Here is a 21,104-nt window from a genome sequence, read left to right as displayed (position 1 = left end):
CAAAGCAGGGAAGCAACACTGTTAGGCTGCTTCATTTGCTTCCCTTTCCTGAAGTGGAGAGGAGCTTACTGGAGTTACTGCTTCATTTTGATAGGTGAGATTTCTTCACAATTGTTGCTGGTGTTTTTAACCACTCTAGGTCCATTTTGCATTGTTTCTCTGTGCAACTGGAAAAGATAATCCTTATTTTGTAACTTCAGGGTTTACTAATCTTGTTAGATTTTGGTTAGCACTAGTTCATCAAAAAGTCCCCTTGGCTTTTCCCTATAACACCCAGTGTTTTCTGGCTACTGTTGTGGTAATAAATTGTCCCAGTGTCCATCACAAGGGTGGAAGCAGATGAGTTGTCAGGTAAGTTCTAATGGATTTCACCCTTCCGACTGTTAAACGTGTGGATGGGAGGATCTATCAGCTGGTTCTCTCAAGTGGCAGAGACTCAGCTCCCAACCTGACAGTTTTCTTGCATAACCCTGGAAATTTGCTACGTGCCACATTCAGAGAAAATGCCTCAGTGGCTGACAGAGACTTTAATAATAAAACACACGGCGATTGAGACATGCAGAGGTGTGGATCGGGTGACTACACAATCAGTTTGATTACTGAGAAGTTGTAATTAACAGGATTGTACTTACTAAGTTCAGCTTTTTGATCTAAAAGCAATTGTTCAGTGTCTCTGGACATATCTTAATTATTTTTTAATTACCTGCTGTTGAATAAGCCACTCTACAAAAGGATTCATGTTGTTCAAAAGCACAAAATGTGCACTGCTTTCCCTCTGGCAATAAGCACATTGCAGAGAGCAGGAACCAGCCTGCTCTTCTCTGCCAGAGACTATTCCTACTGCCAGGTACTGCTTGCAAAATTCTTGCCTCACAGAGTTAGTCTTGCTTAAAGTATTTTTATGAAGCAAGCTTACAAGTAGTATTTTTCTGATGCACTCTGGAAAATAAAGTGCATTGTAGATACAATTCCTGTAAGCCCCTAGATAATCTTGTTTTCCCTGTGCTTTGCTAAGCCCAATAATGTTTGGAATTGAAACTTCCCTGTAGTGCTTCCCTGCTAATAACAGTATCAGCAGTGAAACATTTGAAAGCCACACTTCTCAGCCTGTGCTTTCAGGATGTCCCTTTGTTAGGTCTTACTGTGCTTACTGCTCAGCAAGGAACAGGATTCACCTTCCCAAAGGGCTGTTGGTGAAGTTGTGTATCACATCCCTCCGACACAAGGGGGGAGGTCCTGGTACAATCTGCTTAGATGAAAGAGCCAAAGAAATGGATGGAAAATGCTAAAATTGGAACAGGTGTGAATGTAGTGCAAGGTCAGTCAGTGAACGTGTATTGCTGCATTTAGAAAGTTACAGTAGAAAACTGGCCAGGATTAATTGCGAGCATGAGAACATTACTGGTTTTCCCATCTTCTGCCCCCTTCCCCATTTTTCCCTCATTTAATTGGAGTTCTCCTTCAGTGAAATCATCTATTTCCTAAAACCCTGGATAAGGCTCATCTTAAATAAGGGACATACACATATATATCTTGCATATTGAACTTAACCAGAATGCAGCCCAAGATGTGTTTTGCACTGATGAAGCTGGACCTGGAAAATTGCCCTTTACTAAGGACACAGATAGACAAGAATCCACAGGTGGTAAGACAGCATGGCTGGCTCCCCTTGGCTCTCCACAGGAGGTGAACAACTGTCTGTGAGGAAACACAAACTTCAGAGGAGACTCTTGAGTCTGCCATCAGCAGGATTCCTCACATCCTCCAGCTGATGCACAACAAAGTGCAGGCAATGCACATTTCCCACATAACGCTGCCTGCATGAAGAATGAAATTTGGGTTCAAAAGTTTAGCTCTGTGGTGCACAAACTCAGAGCTGAGTTTTAACCTTTGTGTACCAGGGTGTCTTGTCCTCTATGTGAGGCTTGTTTGAGAAGGGCTTCCTGTAGACCTCAGTGCCCAACAGCCTCAGATAATTCAGTTAATTTTTTTTTATTGAGGTGAAGCCAAGATATTTTTTTACCTAACATTATTTGTTACCTTTGTAATCGATATCCTGAATTGGCAGGTGTCCTTCACTGCAAATAGCTTTGATACAGTTTCTAAAGATGAAAAAATCTCAGCCTAAGCTTCTTTGGATATCCTTGCTTTCTGCAGCCACTATTTCAGTGTGTCAGCAAGCCAGACCTGAGGCTATGTCCTAGCAGTGACTTTTACACATCACATTCTCCTGCCTGCAGGCTCACTAGTGCAGGTGCCCAAACTTGTGTGGGGAACTGTGCATGAGAGAATGCAGTTTCTGCATTCACAGCCCTGCTGAATGCTCCACTAGCTAGCCTATGCTCCAATAGCTGGCTGGTGCTGTGACATCTGTTGGATGAGGGCTTTGGAACTGAATTTTCATTTTTTTCATTATTGGTTAGACAAAAAGGAAGTAAATTCTAGCTGGTTTTTAACACCACAGACGAAATACCACTGTTTGTACTTGTAAGAAGGAAAGTTAGAGTGGGGCTAAATGCTACTAAATTCTATAGATCTCACAAAATACTGAATGAAATTAGCAGATGTCTGCTTTTTAAAAATTTGATTGCAAGCCTTGTGAGTGAATGGTGAACCTATAACTTCTCTGAAATTTGATTCATTCTAAGTTAGCTTTTTAAAATATTTCTTTTGTTTCCCCCAGTAGCTATTTAACTGACTTAAGTGATGGAATATTTTCATCATATAAACCAAAATGACAGTGAATGGGGAAGACTCACAGCTTAGCATCAGATCCAAAGGGAATGTCCTTCAGCATGGAATGGTGCCTTGCCACTGTTAACTGGCAGAAAAGCTGACTGCTGTGCTTTCAAAGCTCTGAGTGCTGCTTCTCCCCTCCTGCCTTGCAGGGATGCTGAGGCAAATTCTTGTCTCTGTCCTCAGTCTTGCAAGTGAGCACAGAATACGATCAGGTCTAAAGGCATCAATCATTATAAGGCAAAATTTCTGTAGAGACCATAAAGAAAGCTTTTCCTGTCTCCTTTCTTTCACAGCAGAGTAATTCTGCATTTGTGCAAATACAAGCAGGTTGGATTCTGCAGCCAAACAAGAAGCTGTATATGCAAGGATTCTCTTATCTCTCCTGGTTTCTGGGTTGCTCTGCATGGCATAAATATGAATTAGACAAGCTCCCAGGGAGCTCTGCACAGCTCTAGGGACTATTTCTGCTGCTAGGAGCATTCCTGCACTACCCGAGGACAGAGTATTTTGTGCCTCTGCCTCTCATGCCTGTTAAGGAACTGCAAGGAGAAAATCAATCACACTGTATAAAGCTTTGCATCCTGTCAGAAAAGCTGATGCAGTAGGAATGTATTGACGAGCAGGGAATCTAGCAGTGGGGTGAGGAATGATGTCCCTTCAATTCAGCAGTGAAATAAAGCCTGCAGAGGATTCAGTGTCAAGTTCATGCAGCCCATAGCTATTGGGTGAGAGGTATTTACAAGTGAAAGTGTATGTGTTTAGAAAATGTGGCAGTTTACAGCTGTGGGTACTACTAATCCATGCCCTGGAAAAGTTCAGTGTTATTTAAAGGGCTGGCCTTGGCATTTTTGCTGCATTTATCACTTATCACTCTGAATCTAGCTCATATGCCCAATTCAATGCAACACTGTGATATGCACAGATAAGCATCCATAAAACAGATCTGAGATGGAGGTTTTGTGGAGATCTGAGCAACACTGGAATGAAAGAGAAGGAATGCAGGAAGATAAGGGAGGAGGAGGAGGAGTGTTTGAGGGAAGCTGGTGCTGGTTAGGTGGGGAGGACAGTGGGAACTCCTCCAGGCTGTAAGGTGTACACAGATGTAACCACCTTGCCTGAGAAGGATGAGATTTCACCCCAAAGCCTGCAGAGAGAAGCACAGGGTGGTCAGGGCAGTGAGGAAGGGAATGGAATAGTCTGAACTAGGAATCTGCAGAGAAAGCAAGCCTGGCTTTGTTACATGGAGAATTGCTGAGTGAAGGGAATTCTACCATCTTTTAAGTGCAAGAAAGCTGATGTCCAACATTGCTTGAATGATGGAATTACAAGAATTCAACCTTTATGTAAACAACTGTTTCCATGTGTTAAAAAGGGTGAGTTCACTGAAGGTATTATACTGTGTTCCAAGACAGGCTTCTGTCAGTCATTCTGTTTTTCTTTCCCTTGAAGAGTTATGTGACCTTGAGTGAAAGGTTTTCTGCTGGGGGAGGGGACAATAAGCAGGGCAACAGGAAATCTGGCTGAGGGAATGCAACCGGGCTTTTTTCCACTAAGGAGAAACTGGGCTGGAATGGCACTATACTACATTTGAAAAGAAAGGAGAATGTTTGCAAATATAAACAAATAAACCTTGTGGTAGGGGTGTGTTACTCATGGTTCAGAAAAGCATCAGGTATTTCAGGTATTGTATGAAGAACAAAATAGTAACATCTTAAACTGGGAGTGGTTTTTTCTTTTTTTGGGGGGAGGAAGAATGTAAAGGTAAAAAAGGTAAGAAAATGTCACTCTTACATTGATTCAGTCTGTTCAACTTGTTTTAATAGAAGCCTTTCATAATAAACAGCAAAAAAAGTTAGTAACAATATTTTAGAATGATAACATTTCACATAATATTAACAACAATAATAACAACAGTCTCCCTAATCAAATCAGCCCACCTAAGCTCTAAGGGCTCTGTGTTCTTCATTTAGTTAGGATTGCAGCCTGCATGATAAAATGTACAAGAGCATACACACTATGTGTAAGAGTAGCTCAAAGCTCAAGTCCTGAAAACCTTCCAAAAAGTTGCATTTATGCTAAAATACAATAAAGAAGGAAAGCTGTGTGATACTCTTATGACTTTAGACTTGAGTCTTTTATGACATTTTATTACTGAAGTTGCTGCTTGCTTGAAGGTCAAATTATACTGGGTAGTGAAAAAAGGTGACTAAAGTAGTGAATATTTTCTGGAAAAAGCATTAAGGAGATTCCAGAAAGATCTCAACTTTTGGCAGATATGTATGTTTAGGTTGAAGGAGGAGAAGGAGGTTAAAAAAAAAAAAAAAAAAAATATATATATATATATATATATATAAAGGCAGATCTTTGTTCTCAAAATAAACCTACTGTGGTTAGCTCAGCTCTAGGGCTGTGTGTGATGTGTTTGTGGGGACTGGAGAAGATGTCACAGGAGCTCACTAAACAGCAAAGGCACCCTTTAGAGAAGTATTTCTCAACAGGAAGCAGGATTTTAAAAGCAATGTGATCTTTGCTCACAAGCAAACAAAAGAAACAAAAAGCCTCCTTGCTTTCCATCCTTGCCCTCCCAACAGCAGTGAATTCATGTTTATTTGCATAAAGAGGAAGTGCTGTGTCTTGTTTTGTTCTGACTTTTTTCAAGACTCGTTAATTCCAGTAGCTGAGCCACTACTGAAACCACTGCATTCTGAAATTCAATAAACTGCACTTATTCAGGGTCCCTACACCTATATTCTCTGCTTATGACTTGCTTTTCATTAGCATTTAGAGCCTGTAGGGCATCTGGTACCTGTTGTTCCACTCTCCCATACAAGTTGACCAAGCCTGGTTGTATTTCACTGTTCCAGGAAGAGTTTACAGTAAACAACATTTGTGCCTAAACCAGAGAATGTTTATTAACCTGAGTAAGCACATGTATAAAATGCACTTGGGCTCAAATATCTATACAAGTACTCTGAGGAGGGTGAGAATACATGTGTGAAGGTGTGTTTTCTGTTTATACACAGCATTGTTTCCTGTGCATTAATAATGTACTTCAAGTTCTGTACTTTGAGACAGCAATATATTTCTTGCTTTTTCATTTAGTTGTAATGTGTCTGGTATATTTGAATTAGGCAGTGATTAACAATTAAGTGTTTAGGATTCAGTTTTATATCCTGGTCTTTATTTATGGTACTGACATTCACAGGGAGAATCTGCAACAACTTGTGTAGATAGAACATGCAAATAGAATGACTCCAGGGGCCAAATGAAGCAGTGGCATTCCTGTGGCCTGGATGTCATGGCATAAACCCAGGTTTAAACTGTAGGAGGGTGGCTTATTCATGTGCTCTGTGATGTGTTTCCTGCTGATCCTTAAACCAGATAAGGATGTCGATTAGTTCTGTTGGTGGAATGTGAAACTGAAGTGTCACTGCACAAAGGTGAATGCTTTGGGCTCCCTTTGTTCATGTCCCTGTTTGTAGTTTCCTGGACAGAGGAGTCCTGGATGAGAGTCCTTTCAGACATTTAGGTTCAGTGGCTCCTCATATATTTGGTTTATTTGAGAAGTTATTTTAGTGTTACTAAGGACTTACACAGGGAAAACATAAATGACAACCAACCCCCAGATCCTGTGAGTTGTTCCTTTGGATTGTGTTCCAATAGAGGCTGCTCAGGTAGCACTGCAAGCTTCTGAGCAAAAGCAAAGCAGACCTGTGGAAATCAGTTGTTTCTTGTCAATACTTCTTTTTATCAACAAACCCTGAAGGAGTACTCTCAGCCCTTCTGTGAATTTGCACTTCCTTTAGTGTGTGGAGAGATCTAAGGAAAGGGATCTGAAGTCTGTCAGCGTTATGAGTTGCTGTATTATAATTAAACTTGGAAAAAATGGGTGACAAAAATCTCACACATATATTCTTCATTTCTGGTGGCCTAAGATGTTTCATATGGATGAAATACAAAAGTGAATTCTGCTTTTGGAAATGGCTGAGAATTCCAAGTCCCTTTAGTCTGTGAAGTTAGTTATAACCACAGTCTATAACTAGAGAGGTGTTGTTGATTCACTAATGAAGTAAAAGGATACTAAGGGATCAGTGTCCTTTAAGGAAGTATCAAATTTAATCTGAACCAGGGTCAGTGATTGGCACTTAGAATGTATCTTGTTGAAAATTTTCCTATTTAAATAGGAAACTACTAATTGAGGACTACTTTACTTACAGTTCTGCTTATGGAATAATGCTACCAAAATCAAAATCTCAGGGTTCTGAAACATTTTGGCTTGCTTAGGCACTAATCCATTTTGTTACTTAAGGAACGTTTCAGAAGGCTTTAGTCCCTGTTGTGAGTGACATAGATACTATGCTAATGAAGTTTATGTAGATGAATGATAAGCATAAATAACCTTTTGATTTCAGGTTGACACTCATATCCATGCTGCTGCCTGCATGAACCAGAAGCACTTACTGAGGTTCATTAAGCACACCTATCAAACAGAGCCCGACAGGATTGTTGCAGAGAAAAAAGGCAAGAAGATGACTTTAAAGCAAGTCTTCGAAAGCCTGCACATGGACCCCTATGACCTCACTGTAGACTCTTTAGATGTCCATGCAGTAAGTCTAGTGAAATGACCAAACAAATGGCAAAAAGCTCAGTTTTCCAAGTGTGAAATTCTAGTTTCTACAAAGTTTGCATGATAACTTACTAAATCAGAATTTGACTTCATGCATTACAGTGCATGTTTGAAAGAAGTTATCACAGGATTTTTCTTTTCTGTGCCTTTTAATGCTAGGCAATTTAATTTGTGAACTATTGTGTGTTCTTAAAACTATGGTTATTTGGGTTTTTTTGCCTCCGCCAGGGACGTCAAACATTCCATCGATTTGACAAATTCAATTCCAAGTACAATCCAGTTGGTGCCAGTGAGCTGAGGGACTTGTATTTGAAGACTGAGAACTATATTGGTGGTGAATATTTTGCTCGTATGGTCAAGGTAAATAAGTTTCAAGCTTTTCCAGCTGTAGAGAAATGAAGGTTTGTAATAGATTTGTGATATTATAATTGTATACAGACCTAACATTATGGTTAAGTGATTCCAAGTATTGGGCTTGCTCCAGCAATTCCTCAGAGGAAAACTTCTGCTAAGCTAGCTCCTGCTGCTTTCTGAATAGTTTTATGAATTAGAAACATCCACATAAGCTGTATATGAGTTCAAAGCTGAGTTGTGGGTAGTTTTAAACTAATAGAGAGCAGCCAAGGGTCAATTCAATGGTTTAATATTTTGTTAGGATTTAGTTTGCTACTGGTAGTTGCTAGGGAGGGAGTAGCTAGGAAAGTGCCTCTGCATAAATCTGTACCTGCACATGCATGCAACGGGCTTCAAATTAATTTCTTAGAACAAAAAAATTAGTAGTTTTTCTGATGTAATAGATGTTAGCTCTTCTTGAATATACAGAAGCATTGTCTAAAATTACTTGCCGTGAAGTTGCTTACTACCACAGATTCTAGGTCAGATTCTCCATTGTTCTGCATATTTTATGTAGACATTTGCTGTAGTTTAAATAGTCTAATTCTGATTTATCAATCTTAAACATAGGTCTGACAAAGGTGTTATAATGACTGCAAAAGAACATTGTCCTCTAAAAGGTGTTAAGAGTTATTACCAGTTATATGTACAATTAAATTATGGCCACATGATATTTGAGGTAGCTAGTTAGTAGAATATTTAGATACTGAATATCTATTCAATATTAGATATTGGAATATGCCTAAAACAAAACAATGGATCGAAAGACAAGAGATTCCGTGTATGTTTAAAGGCTGCCAATACAGTTATGTCTGCTCTGAGGAAAATGCAATGATAAATATATTTCTAGCTGTAAATGATCTTAGTGTCCATATTAAAGCAAATATATTTATTACTTACTAGGAAGTAGCCCGTGAACTAGAAGAAAGTAAGTACCAGTACACAGAACCTCGCTTATCCATTTATGGACGGTCTCCAGATGAATGGCTGAACTTGGCAAAATGGTTCATTAAGCATAAAGTTTATTCCCCCAATATGCGCTGGATAATTCAGGTTCCCAGAATCTAGTAAGTAATCAGGAGCTCTTGGTAATCTTATTAGTTTGAAATCCTACCAATGACTTAATTTCTGATAACATTTAGATGGCTTATTAGCTGTCCTGTAGTTCTGTTTATAAGCAATAGCTTGGGAGATTTATTTTTGACCATTGGTGCAGTTTTCCTGACAGTCTGGGGGTGGAAGACAGGAGATGGGGATTGAATCTATTCTTCATTAAGCAATTCAAAACTACTGTGAATAATTTGTAAATCTGAAGACATTGAAACCAAAAATTACAACTGAGTTAAATCAAGCTGCATTCAAAGGCAAGTTAAAATGCAATTTAGTAAGGAGAATAAATCATCTCTTGAATTCCATAAATCATCTCTTGAATTCCATGAAGGAATAGAAAATGCCTGTGAAACTGTTATAATCAAGATAAGTGACTAAATGACAGTGAACTTGAAAACAACCCAGACTGATGATTGCCAAACTTAAGTCCTTATCAATTCTTCTTAGTTTTTAAACATCCTTTGGGACTTTATTTCTTTGTTTCCAATACTGTGTGTTGTAATACAGTCTCCTCTGATAATTGTGTCAGACTTAATAGCTGAGCTTCATGTTTTGAACTGTCCCAGTTGGAGTGTGAGTAGAGGAAGAGCTGTCACAGTCACACATCTCCCAGCGTGTGCTTTTCACTGGGGAGAAGGTTTCTCTCCTTTAATTCCTTACGTAGCAATTTCTTACATGCATGGCACAGTCAGCACTTGGAATAAGTCATGCACTTAGTGGCACATGGAAGTACAATCCCTTTTTTTCTGAAGGGCTCAGTAAAGCACAGCATTCTACTTTTGTTTGGAGTAGTTAACAACTTCAGGAAACTGAATCTTTCATGAGAGGTAGCTCGTTATCTCCCCTGTTAGTACGTGGACCCTGTAAGGGACAGGGTCACTGCTCTGAGGCAGCACTACCCCGCATGCTGTCTGTATTTCTGGAGCACTTGAGAGCTTCAGCAGGCCCTGGATGAAGCAGAGTGCCAGGCAGTGCAGGAAACAGAACACAGAGACAATCTGCCCTGACATAACCTTTGAATTTCTGAATCCTGGTGGAACTGAAGTTCTAGAGTGTACACAAATAACAGAAAATACGAAAGTGAAGGACAATACAAGCTTATTAAAGAATGTGTCCATTTTTCCCCCTTCAGTGACATATTTAGGTCTAAAAATATTCTGCCTAGTTTTGGGAAGATGTTGGAGAATATCTTTGTACCTTTGTTTGAAGCAACAATCAATCCCAAAGACCACAAAGAATTGCACCTATTCCTCAAATATGTAAGTATGTTTGGGTTTTCTTTCTCACATGAAATTGATCCTCTACTGCTCTTTTTTTTTTTTTTTTTTTTTTTTTTTGGTCTACAGCTATTCCCAGGCACTGAAAAAGCTTTCTCCTCTACAGATTGCTTGTATTATTATTGTTTCAAAGCCCTGACACATGATTTAGTACAAGTCTGCATGAGGTCCTTTTCTCACCCAACCTGTTTATTTCCTCAGAAACAGCTCAGCAGCTATTTATTTGTCCTTTCATTAATGACCAAAAATGTTTGCATGCTCTTGTGCATCATCATCCAGGATGGGTCCTTTGAGGTGCTTCTGAACTGGCCTCCAAGGAGGAGGCAGCTGAAAGGAAGCATTGTGTGATGGAACTCAGGAGAGAAGTGGGAATGTAGGTGCTGGCACAAAGTTAGCACAGATATTTCTGAGTGTGCCTCAAATCACAGCTCTGAGGTTTGCTGGGAGCTCTTGCTTTCAGCTGCTTATCAAAGGCAGCAGATAAGTTCAAAGGATTCTAGTCTGGATCTTAGGGAGTCTTGCAGCTCTGTGAACCCCCACAGGAGCCTGAAGGCTTTTATGCACCTGGGCTTCCTGTTTGCCTCAGAAGAAAAGATAAAAGGGTAAAACTTTGACAAAACATTCCTGCTGTGTGCATGGTATGGTAGGATGCAGAGCAACAGGACTGCTAGGATAGGGATGGAAATGGAGGGGGAGGGACTGGATGCTTGTTCAAACAAGTCCAGAAGCAAGAGTAAGTGGTGCTGAAGTTTCCTTCTTGAAGCCCCTTATTTCTGTGAATTTCTTCTCCCACCAGGTGACTGGCTTTGACAGTGTTGATGATGAATCCAAACACAGTGGCCATATGTTCTCTGACAAGAGCCTTAACCCTGACCTCTGGACCAGTGAGAAGAATCCCCCATATAGCTATTATTTGTATTATATGTATGTGAACATCATGTTGCTAAACAACCTTAGGAGGTAAGTAGATACTTTCCCATTTTATAAGCTGCCAGAAAATCAGTATGTCAATGTGTAGATTACAGATCTTATGAAGCAGGGGTTATTTTGAATTATTTAGAAAGTTGAGTAGTTGAGGTATTTTGAAAATACTAATGATAGAATTAATTCAAACAAAAAATTCAGAAATTGTAAAGGCATCAGATTAATATCTTTTGGGGTTTTTTAACTCCAAAAAGCTGCATATACAAACCTAAACAAAAGAAGGAACCCCACAAAACCCACTTATTGACCTTTGCTTGGCTTTGCAGCAGATTCCCAAATACAATGTGCCTGGCTATCTCCTGGTAATTGAAGAGACACAAAAGTTATATGGTGACACACTAGCTTAGGGGCTGCTGCATTCAGAGACAGAGTAGACACAATTACAAACTGCACATCCAGCTAACTTCCTTTAGCAGGCTTCTTGACTCACTCAGTTTTACTACTTTTGAGACCAAAGTCTGGGCAAGGAGACTCCAATGCAGGGAGTTATGTGACATCAGACTGTCAGAGCAGATTTTGGAACCAGGCTCAGGAAAGCCTGAAATTCAACGTGAGGTTATGTTGCTAAATTTGCAGCTGACTCATTGAGTGACCTGCACAACTGACTCCAGCTGAGGCACAGAGAAGTCATTCACTGATAGGAGAGTGTCATCACTTACCCTGAAAGGATTTGGTTTATTTAATTTAGTTATTTAGGTTATTTTAGTTATTTAGAAAACATTTTGGGATTTTTTTATACAAGGTGCACAGATTTGTCATTTTACAGTTTTATCTAAGTTAGCATTCAAAATATTATTTCTTCTCCCCCACTGCTACTTCAAGCATTTCTTTATCATCCTATTTGATCAAAACTCATAGTGCAAACACCCATCTTAAATTACCTTGTATGTGCAACAATCAGGCATAGTTGTTAGTTTCAATTCTGGAATGGAAAGGACACACTACAGCAGATAGCTAAGTCATCCCTTCCTCCTGACTTCCTTTACATTCTCTGTAGTCTACATGCCTTTTCTGTTCAAAGACAGATTCTGCCAGAATGAATGCATTTCTTTTTTACCTCAAGATCATTTTGACTACTGTATTAAAATGCCCCCAGATAATCATTAAATACTCTTTACAGCTGAGATACTGACAGAATTCACCAATGAGTCACTAACTGCTAACCCTGTTAATCTCAGTGCTTGAGTCAACACAGCCCTGACAAGACTATTTTATATTTTTGGTAATATTAGTGAGGATGGATTACATCCTCACATCAGGAAAAATGGTACTAACTTCCACCCCAGAATTGCCTTATATTCTAGCACTCCTTGTTGAAATAGTGTTTTAAACAGTACTCCAAATACCTGTGGGACATTTGTCTGCACTGAATAACAGGGTCCATTATAACCTTGAACCCAACATCACTTTTAATTGTAGGTAATAATGTAATTCTAGAAGTTACAGTGGAAGTCTGGTGTAATAACTAACATTACTAACATTCCTAGATCATCTCTGCTTCTGAGGGTGTGGTTTTATGCTACACTTAACCTGGTGAGATGGTAGGCTCTGATAACACTAGGTACTGTTACCTAACTCTTGGCAATGTGCTTCCCCTTCTTCCCTCATTTTGAACCAGGAATTTTGCAGCCACAGGTTGCATGGGTTTACTGAATTTTCCATCTGTCAGTTCACTCCACTGAAATTCATTCAGTAGCTGTTCACCCAGTGGGTAGGCAATAGCTAAAAGAGTTGTAAGTGGGGAAGGAAAGAAGACACAAATATGTCTGGTGGTGGAAGGGGCTTGGGTAGAGGGAGCTGTCCTTTTGAGCAGCCCACTACAGCCACTACTGTATGACAATGTGTAATTTAATATTCTTCTTTTTAATTTCACATATTACTGTCAGTTATATACCAAATAGATAAAGAATGGTGCTTTCTTTTAAGTGTAACTTGCTTTTAATCTCTTCAGGGAAAGAGGCATGTGCACTTTCCTGTTTCGACCTCACTGTGGAGAAGCTGGGTCTATCACACACCTTGTTTCTGCCTTTCTGACAGCAGACAACATCTCTCATGGACTGCTCCTGAAGAAGGTATTGCTTGGTTGCTCCTAAACTAATCACTGTCTGCTCAGACATCCATCACTGGTTCAAACAGAAGGCACCAAATTGACATTTCTCATTAATTCACCTTCATAGAAAGGCACAAAAACTCTTCCGTTTGTTCAGAAACTCCACCCAGACCCCCCCACACCAGAGCACATGGACCAGTTGGAGGAAGTCCAGAGGAGGCTCAGAGAAGATGCTCAGAGGCCTGCAGCACCTCTCCTGTGAGGAAAGGCTGAGAGCATTGGGGTTGTGCAGCCTGGAAAAGTGAAGGCTCCAGGGAGACCTTTTAGCACCTTCCAGTAGCTAAATGGGGGTTACAGGAGAGCTGGAGAGGGACTTTGTTAAAGAGGGTGGGTTTAGATTAGATATTGGGAAGAAATTCTTCTCTGTGAGGGTGGTGAGGCCCTGGCACAGGTTACCCAGAGAAGCTGTGGATGCCCCATCCCTGGAAGTGTTCCAGGCCAGGTTGGATGGGGCTTTGAGCTACCTGGGATACTGGGAGGTGTCCCTGCCCATTGCTGGGGGTTGGAACCCTATGATCTCAGTAAGGTCCTTTGTAAGGTCCTTTACAAACAAAACTGTTTCATGGTTCAGTGAAATAAATAAGCTCAATTGAACTTCCTATTCTTAAGCTACAAAAAGACAGCTTTGTCTTCACAGGGAAGGAAGATCAAATGTTCAGATAACATCCAAGACTTAGCAGCACCCAGTTTTGGTTACTCCAAGCAGAGTTAAAATTACATGAACAAAGCTTAAAACTTTAGACTTCCTACTGCTCCCTGGTTTAGTCCCAGAAGAACTTAAGGAAAGCTCTCATTTTTTCTCTATGGGGACAAAAGTAATTTTGTCTGATTGGCATTTCTGTACTTCAGAGTTTGTTCAGAAGTTCTTAAAGGATTTGATTATTTTAATCAAGAAATTCAACACAGCTGCTTGAGACAACAATATTTTAGTCAGAACAAATGTTTTATGACAGAACAAATGTAATAATTCCTGGCACATTAGTTAATGAAAACCATCACTCAGCCCATCCTCAGGGCACTGTTTCGTAATTAAAATAATTGGTCAGTGGGTGGCAGACTTGTACTGAGTTTACTGTAATTTTTCAGGAGTTCCCTTATAAGTGAGTTTTTTCTGCTTAATGCTGGAAAATTCTCTGTATTTTTCAACATAATCAAGAATAAAGAAAAAAAATGTACCTAAAATCATGTCTGATACTATGCTCACAAATAGTAATTCCTAAAATTAGACCCAGACATACAGCACTAAAGCAGTGTGTGACCAGTGCACTCCCCCCTTCCCTCCCTCCTGCATGGCCTGATGTGATAAGACAGCATAGCAGGTACTAATAATAGCAACAGTAATAAAGGCACTGGTTAAGTTCATAGGTTGGCTAAGGCAAAACAGTAATAAAGATGATGTGATCACAGATTATTTGTATTATGTACAATAGTAACACATGACTTCTCCTAAATTAAAACTTCTTTTGCTCTTAATATTTATCTATTGGACTGTAAATTTGGAAATAAAAAATTGCTTAGCAGTTCTTGCCCATCTCTTTCCTGTGACTTTGAGGTTTTGGGGGAAGGTATGCAGTGCTCATAATGCTCATATATATATATACACATACACTTATTCATCTACAGTAATATTAGCCACTATATTTTTAAAAAAATGACATCTATATTTAAGAACATAAATTATTTTTATAAAGATCAGTAAGATTTAAAATTTAGCCTTAAGTGCTTCCTGAAGAAGTCATGGTTCAATGTCAACCAAATCTTTTTGATCTTAGTCTTCCCCCTGTAGTGCTGTTTCCATTTTATCCAAGGGAAATCCTTCCCTTTTACATTATCCCATAGTAATATTAAATGCTGTGTTTTGTTTTTCAGAGTCCTGTCCTCCAGTATCTGTATTACCTTGCACAAATACCCATTGCTATGTCCCCACTTAGTAACAACAGCCTATTCCTGGAGTACTCCAAAAATCCGCTACGGGAATTTCTCCATAAGGGGCTGCACGTCTCCCTCTCCACAGATGATCCCATGCAGTTTCATTACACAAAGGTAGGAGTTGCAAAAAGCACCAGCTTTGAATTTGGCAACAGCACCACATGGGTCCAGAATGACCTGAAATCTGTTTTATTTCATTGCTTAGGACATAGTGTCATGTCTTTCAGTCACTTCATTCATTCTCCCTCCTCATTCTCTGTCTACTACTCACTGTTAGGCTCCAGAAGGAAATGTCTGATTTCCTAATTATGTTTCTTTTGTACTCTTGCCTCTCCAGTGTTGGCTGTTGAAGTATAAAATGAAGGATGAGGCTGAAGGGAGGTTTGAGCCTTCATAAACAATCCTCTAGAGTGCCAGGAAAGTCCAGTTTCCTTACTCTAATAAGTCTGGGGAAGTACATTACAAAAACACGATGTGGAATCACAAGATGACATATGAGCTGCTTGCTCAGTGAGCTGAAACAGATTCCTGTCCTTGGGTGGCCTGGCAGGACAGGAGTGCCTGGTCACTGGCTGTGATGCCCCTGTTTGTGGCTGGCACCGATTGGAGCCAGGCTGTGCCCAGAGGCGTGGGCACACATCTGTGGCTCAGCTCCGTGTCCCAGGACGAGCCCAGCCCTGCTGGCCCTGCCCCGGAGCTGCTGCTGCCTGGGGCAGGGTTGCAGTCACATGGAATGTGCAAGGTCCTGGGCTGGGACAGCCCCTGGGGCCACACCCGCCCGCCTGCGTGGGAGGGCCGCAGCCAGAAATTGCCCTGTACCTGTCCATGTGCAAAATCACTCAGGTTTACAACTGGGTGCTCCAGGGTGTTTGTGTACTCTGGGGGCTCCTTTGGAATTGCCTCCAAGGATCTGGACTGCAGGCTGCAATTTCTTAGGCTGGATACCCAGTGCCTATTAATTATTAACCAGTAGTCCTTGGGAAATTTGAAATGAACAATTCTTTTCATAGTAGTTGTGATTTTAAAGTTTCAAACTTCTAATTTTTCACAGCTGTCTAAAGAGCATGTATAAAATCCTTAATTAGTAATGAGCACGTATCCCCATTTATATCTTATTTACAAATAATTTAATATCAAATGTATTTTGGTGCTGCAGGAAGCTCTCATGGAAGAATATGCTATTGCAGCTCAGGTGTGGAAACTAAGCACGTGTGACTTGTGTGAAATAGCAAGAAACAGCGTTCTACAGAGTGGATTGTCAGATAAGGTAAGTATGGCTGGAAAACCTCTGCTGTGAATATTAGGGCAAGTGGGAACCCAGAAGTCAATAGTCGGAACACTGAATAGCAGCTGTTCAGTGATGTATTTGTGCACATTCCAGAAGTAGTCACAAACTATCTGCTATGCAGTCTTACATTACAAGTAAAGTATTAACATTACTTTTCCCCATTAGCTTTGTTTTGAAATTCTCAAAATATGTAAAGAGACCAGATGCCTGTTTATATTCACTTCTCCTTCCAGTTACAAACTTTTAATTATTTGGGTGATATCCTTTTGCCAGTGATTTTCTACATCATGTCTTAGCATTAAGTAAAAACAACTGCCTGTCATAAGCAAGACATGTTTTTGCTTAAAAGGGAGTACTACAGAAAATATTCTGGTTTAGATAGGCAGTTAGTTTAGATTAAATTCCCTTTTGGCTTTAAAATTCTGTATAGCCAAGGCTTTCTCTAGGACTTACTTTAGAGCATTCTCTCTTCTATGTCACTTTTGAACATTTCTTTGAAGGAACTGGTATTTGAAGGGGCTTCATGAGTATATTCTGTTGTTTCTTCCAATTTTCCTCTTGTGTGACATTTAACCAACGAAAGAGACCTAAAAAGAACCTCTCTTTGCCCTCTTGCATGCAAGATGTGGCAGTGAAGGCTGAACACTAACACAGAGGGTTTTAGCAAGCCAGACTGAGTGCACTTTTGAGTGATTATGTGGATAAACTTCAGCCTTAAAATCACCTAAACTGGTTAAGACTCTCAGGAAGAGTTCAATCTGCTGGTTGAAACTGCTCTTTTCACTTGTACTGGACTCCTTCAACTAACACTTCTTTCTGCAATAAGTCAAAGCAGTTGAACTGACTTCTTCCTTTTGACTTTTAATCCTGTTCACAGGAAAAGCAGAAATTCTTAGGGGTGAATTATTGCAAGGAAGGGCCTGAGGGAAATGACATTCGAAAGACAAATGTTGCCCAGATCCGGATGGCCTTCAGGTACGAGACTCTGTGCAATGAACTCAGCTTCCTGGCTGATGCCATGAGAACAGAAGATATTTCTACTCTGTCCAAGTAGTTACAAACTCAGAGGAACCAGAACAAGTTCCTCTTCAGCAGGATAAGATGCTAATAACCTCAAATCATCTGTCTTTGATGCTACAGAGACATAACTGAACAGTACAGAGACAGAGTATCTGTGGAAGGTAACAGCGTTTGTCGCCACTTGTTACTGCATTATTCTTGTTGCAAAGATTTCAGTTTTTATGAACATTAGGCTTTTTAAGATTGCTGTAAATATTAAATGCAAACTCAGAATCATGTACTATTTGTTTCATACTGTCTTAACTGTGCCCTGCAGTGTAGCCTGGGAAACCAGAGAGAATATCTGTAGTGCAGCTGTGCTGTGCACCTGAGGATCCCACAGATGCTGACAGCACACACCCACCTGGGTTGGTCCTGCAAATCTCAGTACCAGTCATGGCTTTTAACACTTTTAAAATTTAACCCTTTATTCATTAGCAGTTTCTATGGGTGCATAATTTTGAGGCTACCCTTTCATTCTGAGAGAGTTTTTAACTCAATGTTTCAGCAGTTATATTGGAAAAAATAACATTGGGTAATCTTGTTCAGTGACTAATTAATTCCTGTTGTTATGTAGGATGTCAGTGAAGAACAGCAGATGAATGGTTTTTAATCTAGCAAGTGAAAAACATGGTATCAAAATCACTATTATGCATTGTAATGAATCTAATTATATCATGAAAATTTTGCCTTGAAAGTTGAGAACACTTTTTTTATTGCTTTGTAATGGGAATATGTGGCTATGCCCATTCAAATTACTTAGAAATTTATGCAGATAATTCTGGTTGCATGTAAAGAGAATTTTTTTACTTGAAAAAGGGAAGTGTTCTTATGAATCAGTGGTAGAAATGCCAGACCTGGTTCTGTTCCTACTTCTGATGTATTTTTACACATTTGTTTTAGTCTGTATTTTAGTCGACTACAGCTGAATGGGAAGTCAAACTGTCTATTTATACAGAAGCCAGCCCACTTGAAATCTGTCATTCCAAATCATGTTATGTTATGTTAAACTATTTATTTATGAGGAAGTGGTTAGTAAAATACAGCTACTGGAGTATTTATGACTTTCAATCTTTTTTCTATTTCACCATTTTTATGATGCAGTGCTACTCCTTCAGAAAGGATTAAAGGTAATAACATGATGGCACCTATGTATTGTAGAAGCTGCACACAATTTCACACCAAGAAAGACTCGAGGCCAGGGCAGCAGAGGGTGTGGATGCCTATGAGTCCAGCAGAGCCACTCAGTTCAAAGGCCTGCAGTCCCTGAGGCAGGATCTGAGCCCAGGGTTAGACCCCTGGCTCCCTAATATCCTGCATGGGGACACTGAGCTTCTTCAAACAGGTATTCAGCATTAATGCATACAAAGCCAGTAACTGATACTGCCCAAGGTTCACCTGACCTTGAACCCTGCATGTTGTGCTCAGTCAGATGTCTTGGGCCACTTGTATTTCCTAGGCCAGGCCCTTCTCCTGGAGCTTGGGCACCTACAGCCTTTTCTTTCAAGAGCTCTTTGGGTCTCACTTGCCCTTGGAAATGCAGCCAAAAGCGGCAGTGGTGACACCAGCAGTACCAAAGGACCCATTGATGGCATAAATATATAGGGGCATTGAAGACTCTCTCCTCAGGCTGTGGTAGTTCCAAGAGATATCTACAAGGACACCTTTTTAGTGTTTTGCTGTCCTGAATGAAGATTGCAAGGAAATGGCACTAAAGTAGGGGAAGGAGGAATTCCTTATCACCTCCTATAGCTCTGCTGCCTTTCAAGAACCCCCTGAGAGAGAGAAAAACAAAGATGTCAGGAAGCAGCCTGGACTTAAGGCTGCTCTGAGGGAGGCCAAGGCACAAGAGGGAGAGTTCTGGCCATCCATTCACTATCACAATTAGCCAGTGCCAGGGCTTGCAGACAGGTGGTGGGAATTTGACTTCAGCTCTTCAGTGCCCCAGCCTAATGTCTGCAATGTGCCAGGTTTTGTATTCCTTGTACCCCTAAAAATCATGTGAAACCACATTATGCTGCCCAGCTGCACGAAAGTGAAATTGTCCCAAGTTTTCAGTCACCAGCCCTGTTGGCCTCACTGTTAGGAACTTCAGCAGCTCATAGAATGCAGTCTCAGGTTTGGTGCCATTTGTTCAGGATGAAGTCTGAGAAAGTGGTTTAAGCTGTTCAGCTGCATCAAATGCAAATGTTTTTATCTTGTTTTTATAGCTTCCTAGTAAATTGTTACCAACATAACATTATTTCGGATAAACATCTGCATCCAGGCTAAATAAGCAACATGCTTGGTACAAAGAATTTCAAGTATCTCCATCTGATAAACATCGCTTTACTTGGGTTGTTTCACCTGAAGATTGCTGTTAGTGCTGCTTTTGTTGTCACTTACATGTCTTTTTTTAGTTTCCTTAAAATTACACCAAATTTGTGTATGTATTTAATACCTTTTCTGCTTTTCTTACCTCAGGTTCTAATAGGTCTGTAGCTGTTACTGAAAAAAAAAAAAAAGAAAATTTGATTTGCATATTCAGTGAATGGACAGTAGTTGGGATTCTGACAATAACCACAGTAACACATAAGTGGTCTTGACCACAAGTTCTGCTTTCTGTGCTTTCTTGTGTGCTCTTTTAAGGGGAAATTTGGTTTATAGTATTATATTTGGGGAAATATAAACAAACATCCTTTCAAGCTTCCACTGCATTTCTCCTGGTCATCCTTTAATTGGGCAAATGTTACTGATTCCCACGTTCAGTTCTGATGCTTTGCCTTGTGTTCTTTTTTTAAAGTTGCACTTCTGTGCTAATGTGAGGCTCTTCAGAGTAACCTTGTGGGCTCAGGCTGTGGCTGGAATGAAAAGATAGATCCAGCACAGGTCACTGCTGTACACACAGACACCAGGGCAGGACAGAGCAGTGGCTGATCCCCCCAGCTGCACTGAGGTCAAACCTGGTTAGGACACAGCTGGTTTGACTCAGGGGTGGAAGAACATCACTGCAGGTGGCAATAGGGTTAGCAGTGCTGCAGGAGAGGACATCCTACTTTCTCTTTACTTCATTAGGAGAGAGGCTCAAATGTTATTCCTTAAATCTGTTGGTTCAAAAGCATTTTATACTTTCAACCTGAAATGGTTATTTGATGTTTACAACCTATCTACCTGAACAATTCTTTTCTGTTCTGTTACTTTAGCAAACTTAAGTCATTTGCTCTGTTGCTGGAGAATACATTTTTTTTTCACAGCTCAGAGCCACCTTATGGTCTCATATCCTTGTTCTTTATGTGCAACTAAACATTTCTGTTCTCTTTGCCTAGTTAAAATACAAGTCTGAAAAGGTGTCTGTAAAAACTGCTTTTTCTTTCTGTGCCTGGGTTACATGATGTTTGTCTTTTGCCTCTTGTGGAAGCATTAAACATTACACTAATGAATGAATTGTAAAAGAATATGGTTATGGATTTTGTGTGTATGTCTCTCAAAATATTTATAGCTCCTCCCAGTCTCCATATTTAAGCAAAACTAAAACCATGTGCAATTAAACTGACTAAACTTAAATAAAGCAAAAAAACCCAGAAAAAAACCCCAGTGGAGATAGAGAAG

The 21,104-nt window shown here is 40.1% G+C and overlaps 1 protein-coding gene across 2 annotated transcripts in view; it reads left to right on the top strand.

Annotated features, from left to right (window-relative positions):
* Positions 1–21,072, top strand: part of AMPD3 (adenosine monophosphate deaminase 3) — a 33,613-nt gene extending 12,541 nt beyond the window's left edge. For both annotated transcript variants that reach the window (XM_056494191.1, XM_056494190.1), the window contains exons 7-15: positions 7,152–7,346; positions 7,595–7,726; positions 8,663–8,826; positions 10,002–10,128; positions 10,943–11,106; positions 13,082–13,202; positions 15,110–15,283; positions 16,326–16,436; positions 17,335–21,072. In XM_056494191.1, coding sequence (XP_056350166.1) covers positions 7,152–7,346; positions 7,595–7,726; positions 8,663–8,826; positions 10,002–10,128; positions 10,943–11,106; positions 13,082–13,202; positions 15,110–15,283; positions 16,326–16,436; positions 17,335–17,511 — 1,365 coding nt within the window. In that variant the 3' untranslated portion in view covers positions 17,512–21,072. The remainder of the gene's footprint in view (positions 1–7,151; positions 7,347–7,594; positions 7,727–8,662; positions 8,827–10,001; positions 10,129–10,942; positions 11,107–13,081; positions 13,203–15,109; positions 15,284–16,325; positions 16,437–17,334) is intronic.
* Positions 21,073–21,104: the final 32 nt, after the last annotated feature.

Source organism: Oenanthe melanoleuca, chromosome 5 (genome assembly GCF_029582105.1).
Source record: "Oenanthe melanoleuca isolate GR-GAL-2019-014 chromosome 5, OMel1.0, whole genome shotgun sequence".
In the NCBI taxonomy this organism is placed as follows: domain Eukaryota; kingdom Metazoa; phylum Chordata; class Aves; order Passeriformes; family Muscicapidae; genus Oenanthe; species Oenanthe melanoleuca.
The sequence above is the reverse complement of the archived record's forward strand: the minus strand, read 5'-3'. Positions and strand labels throughout refer to the sequence as shown.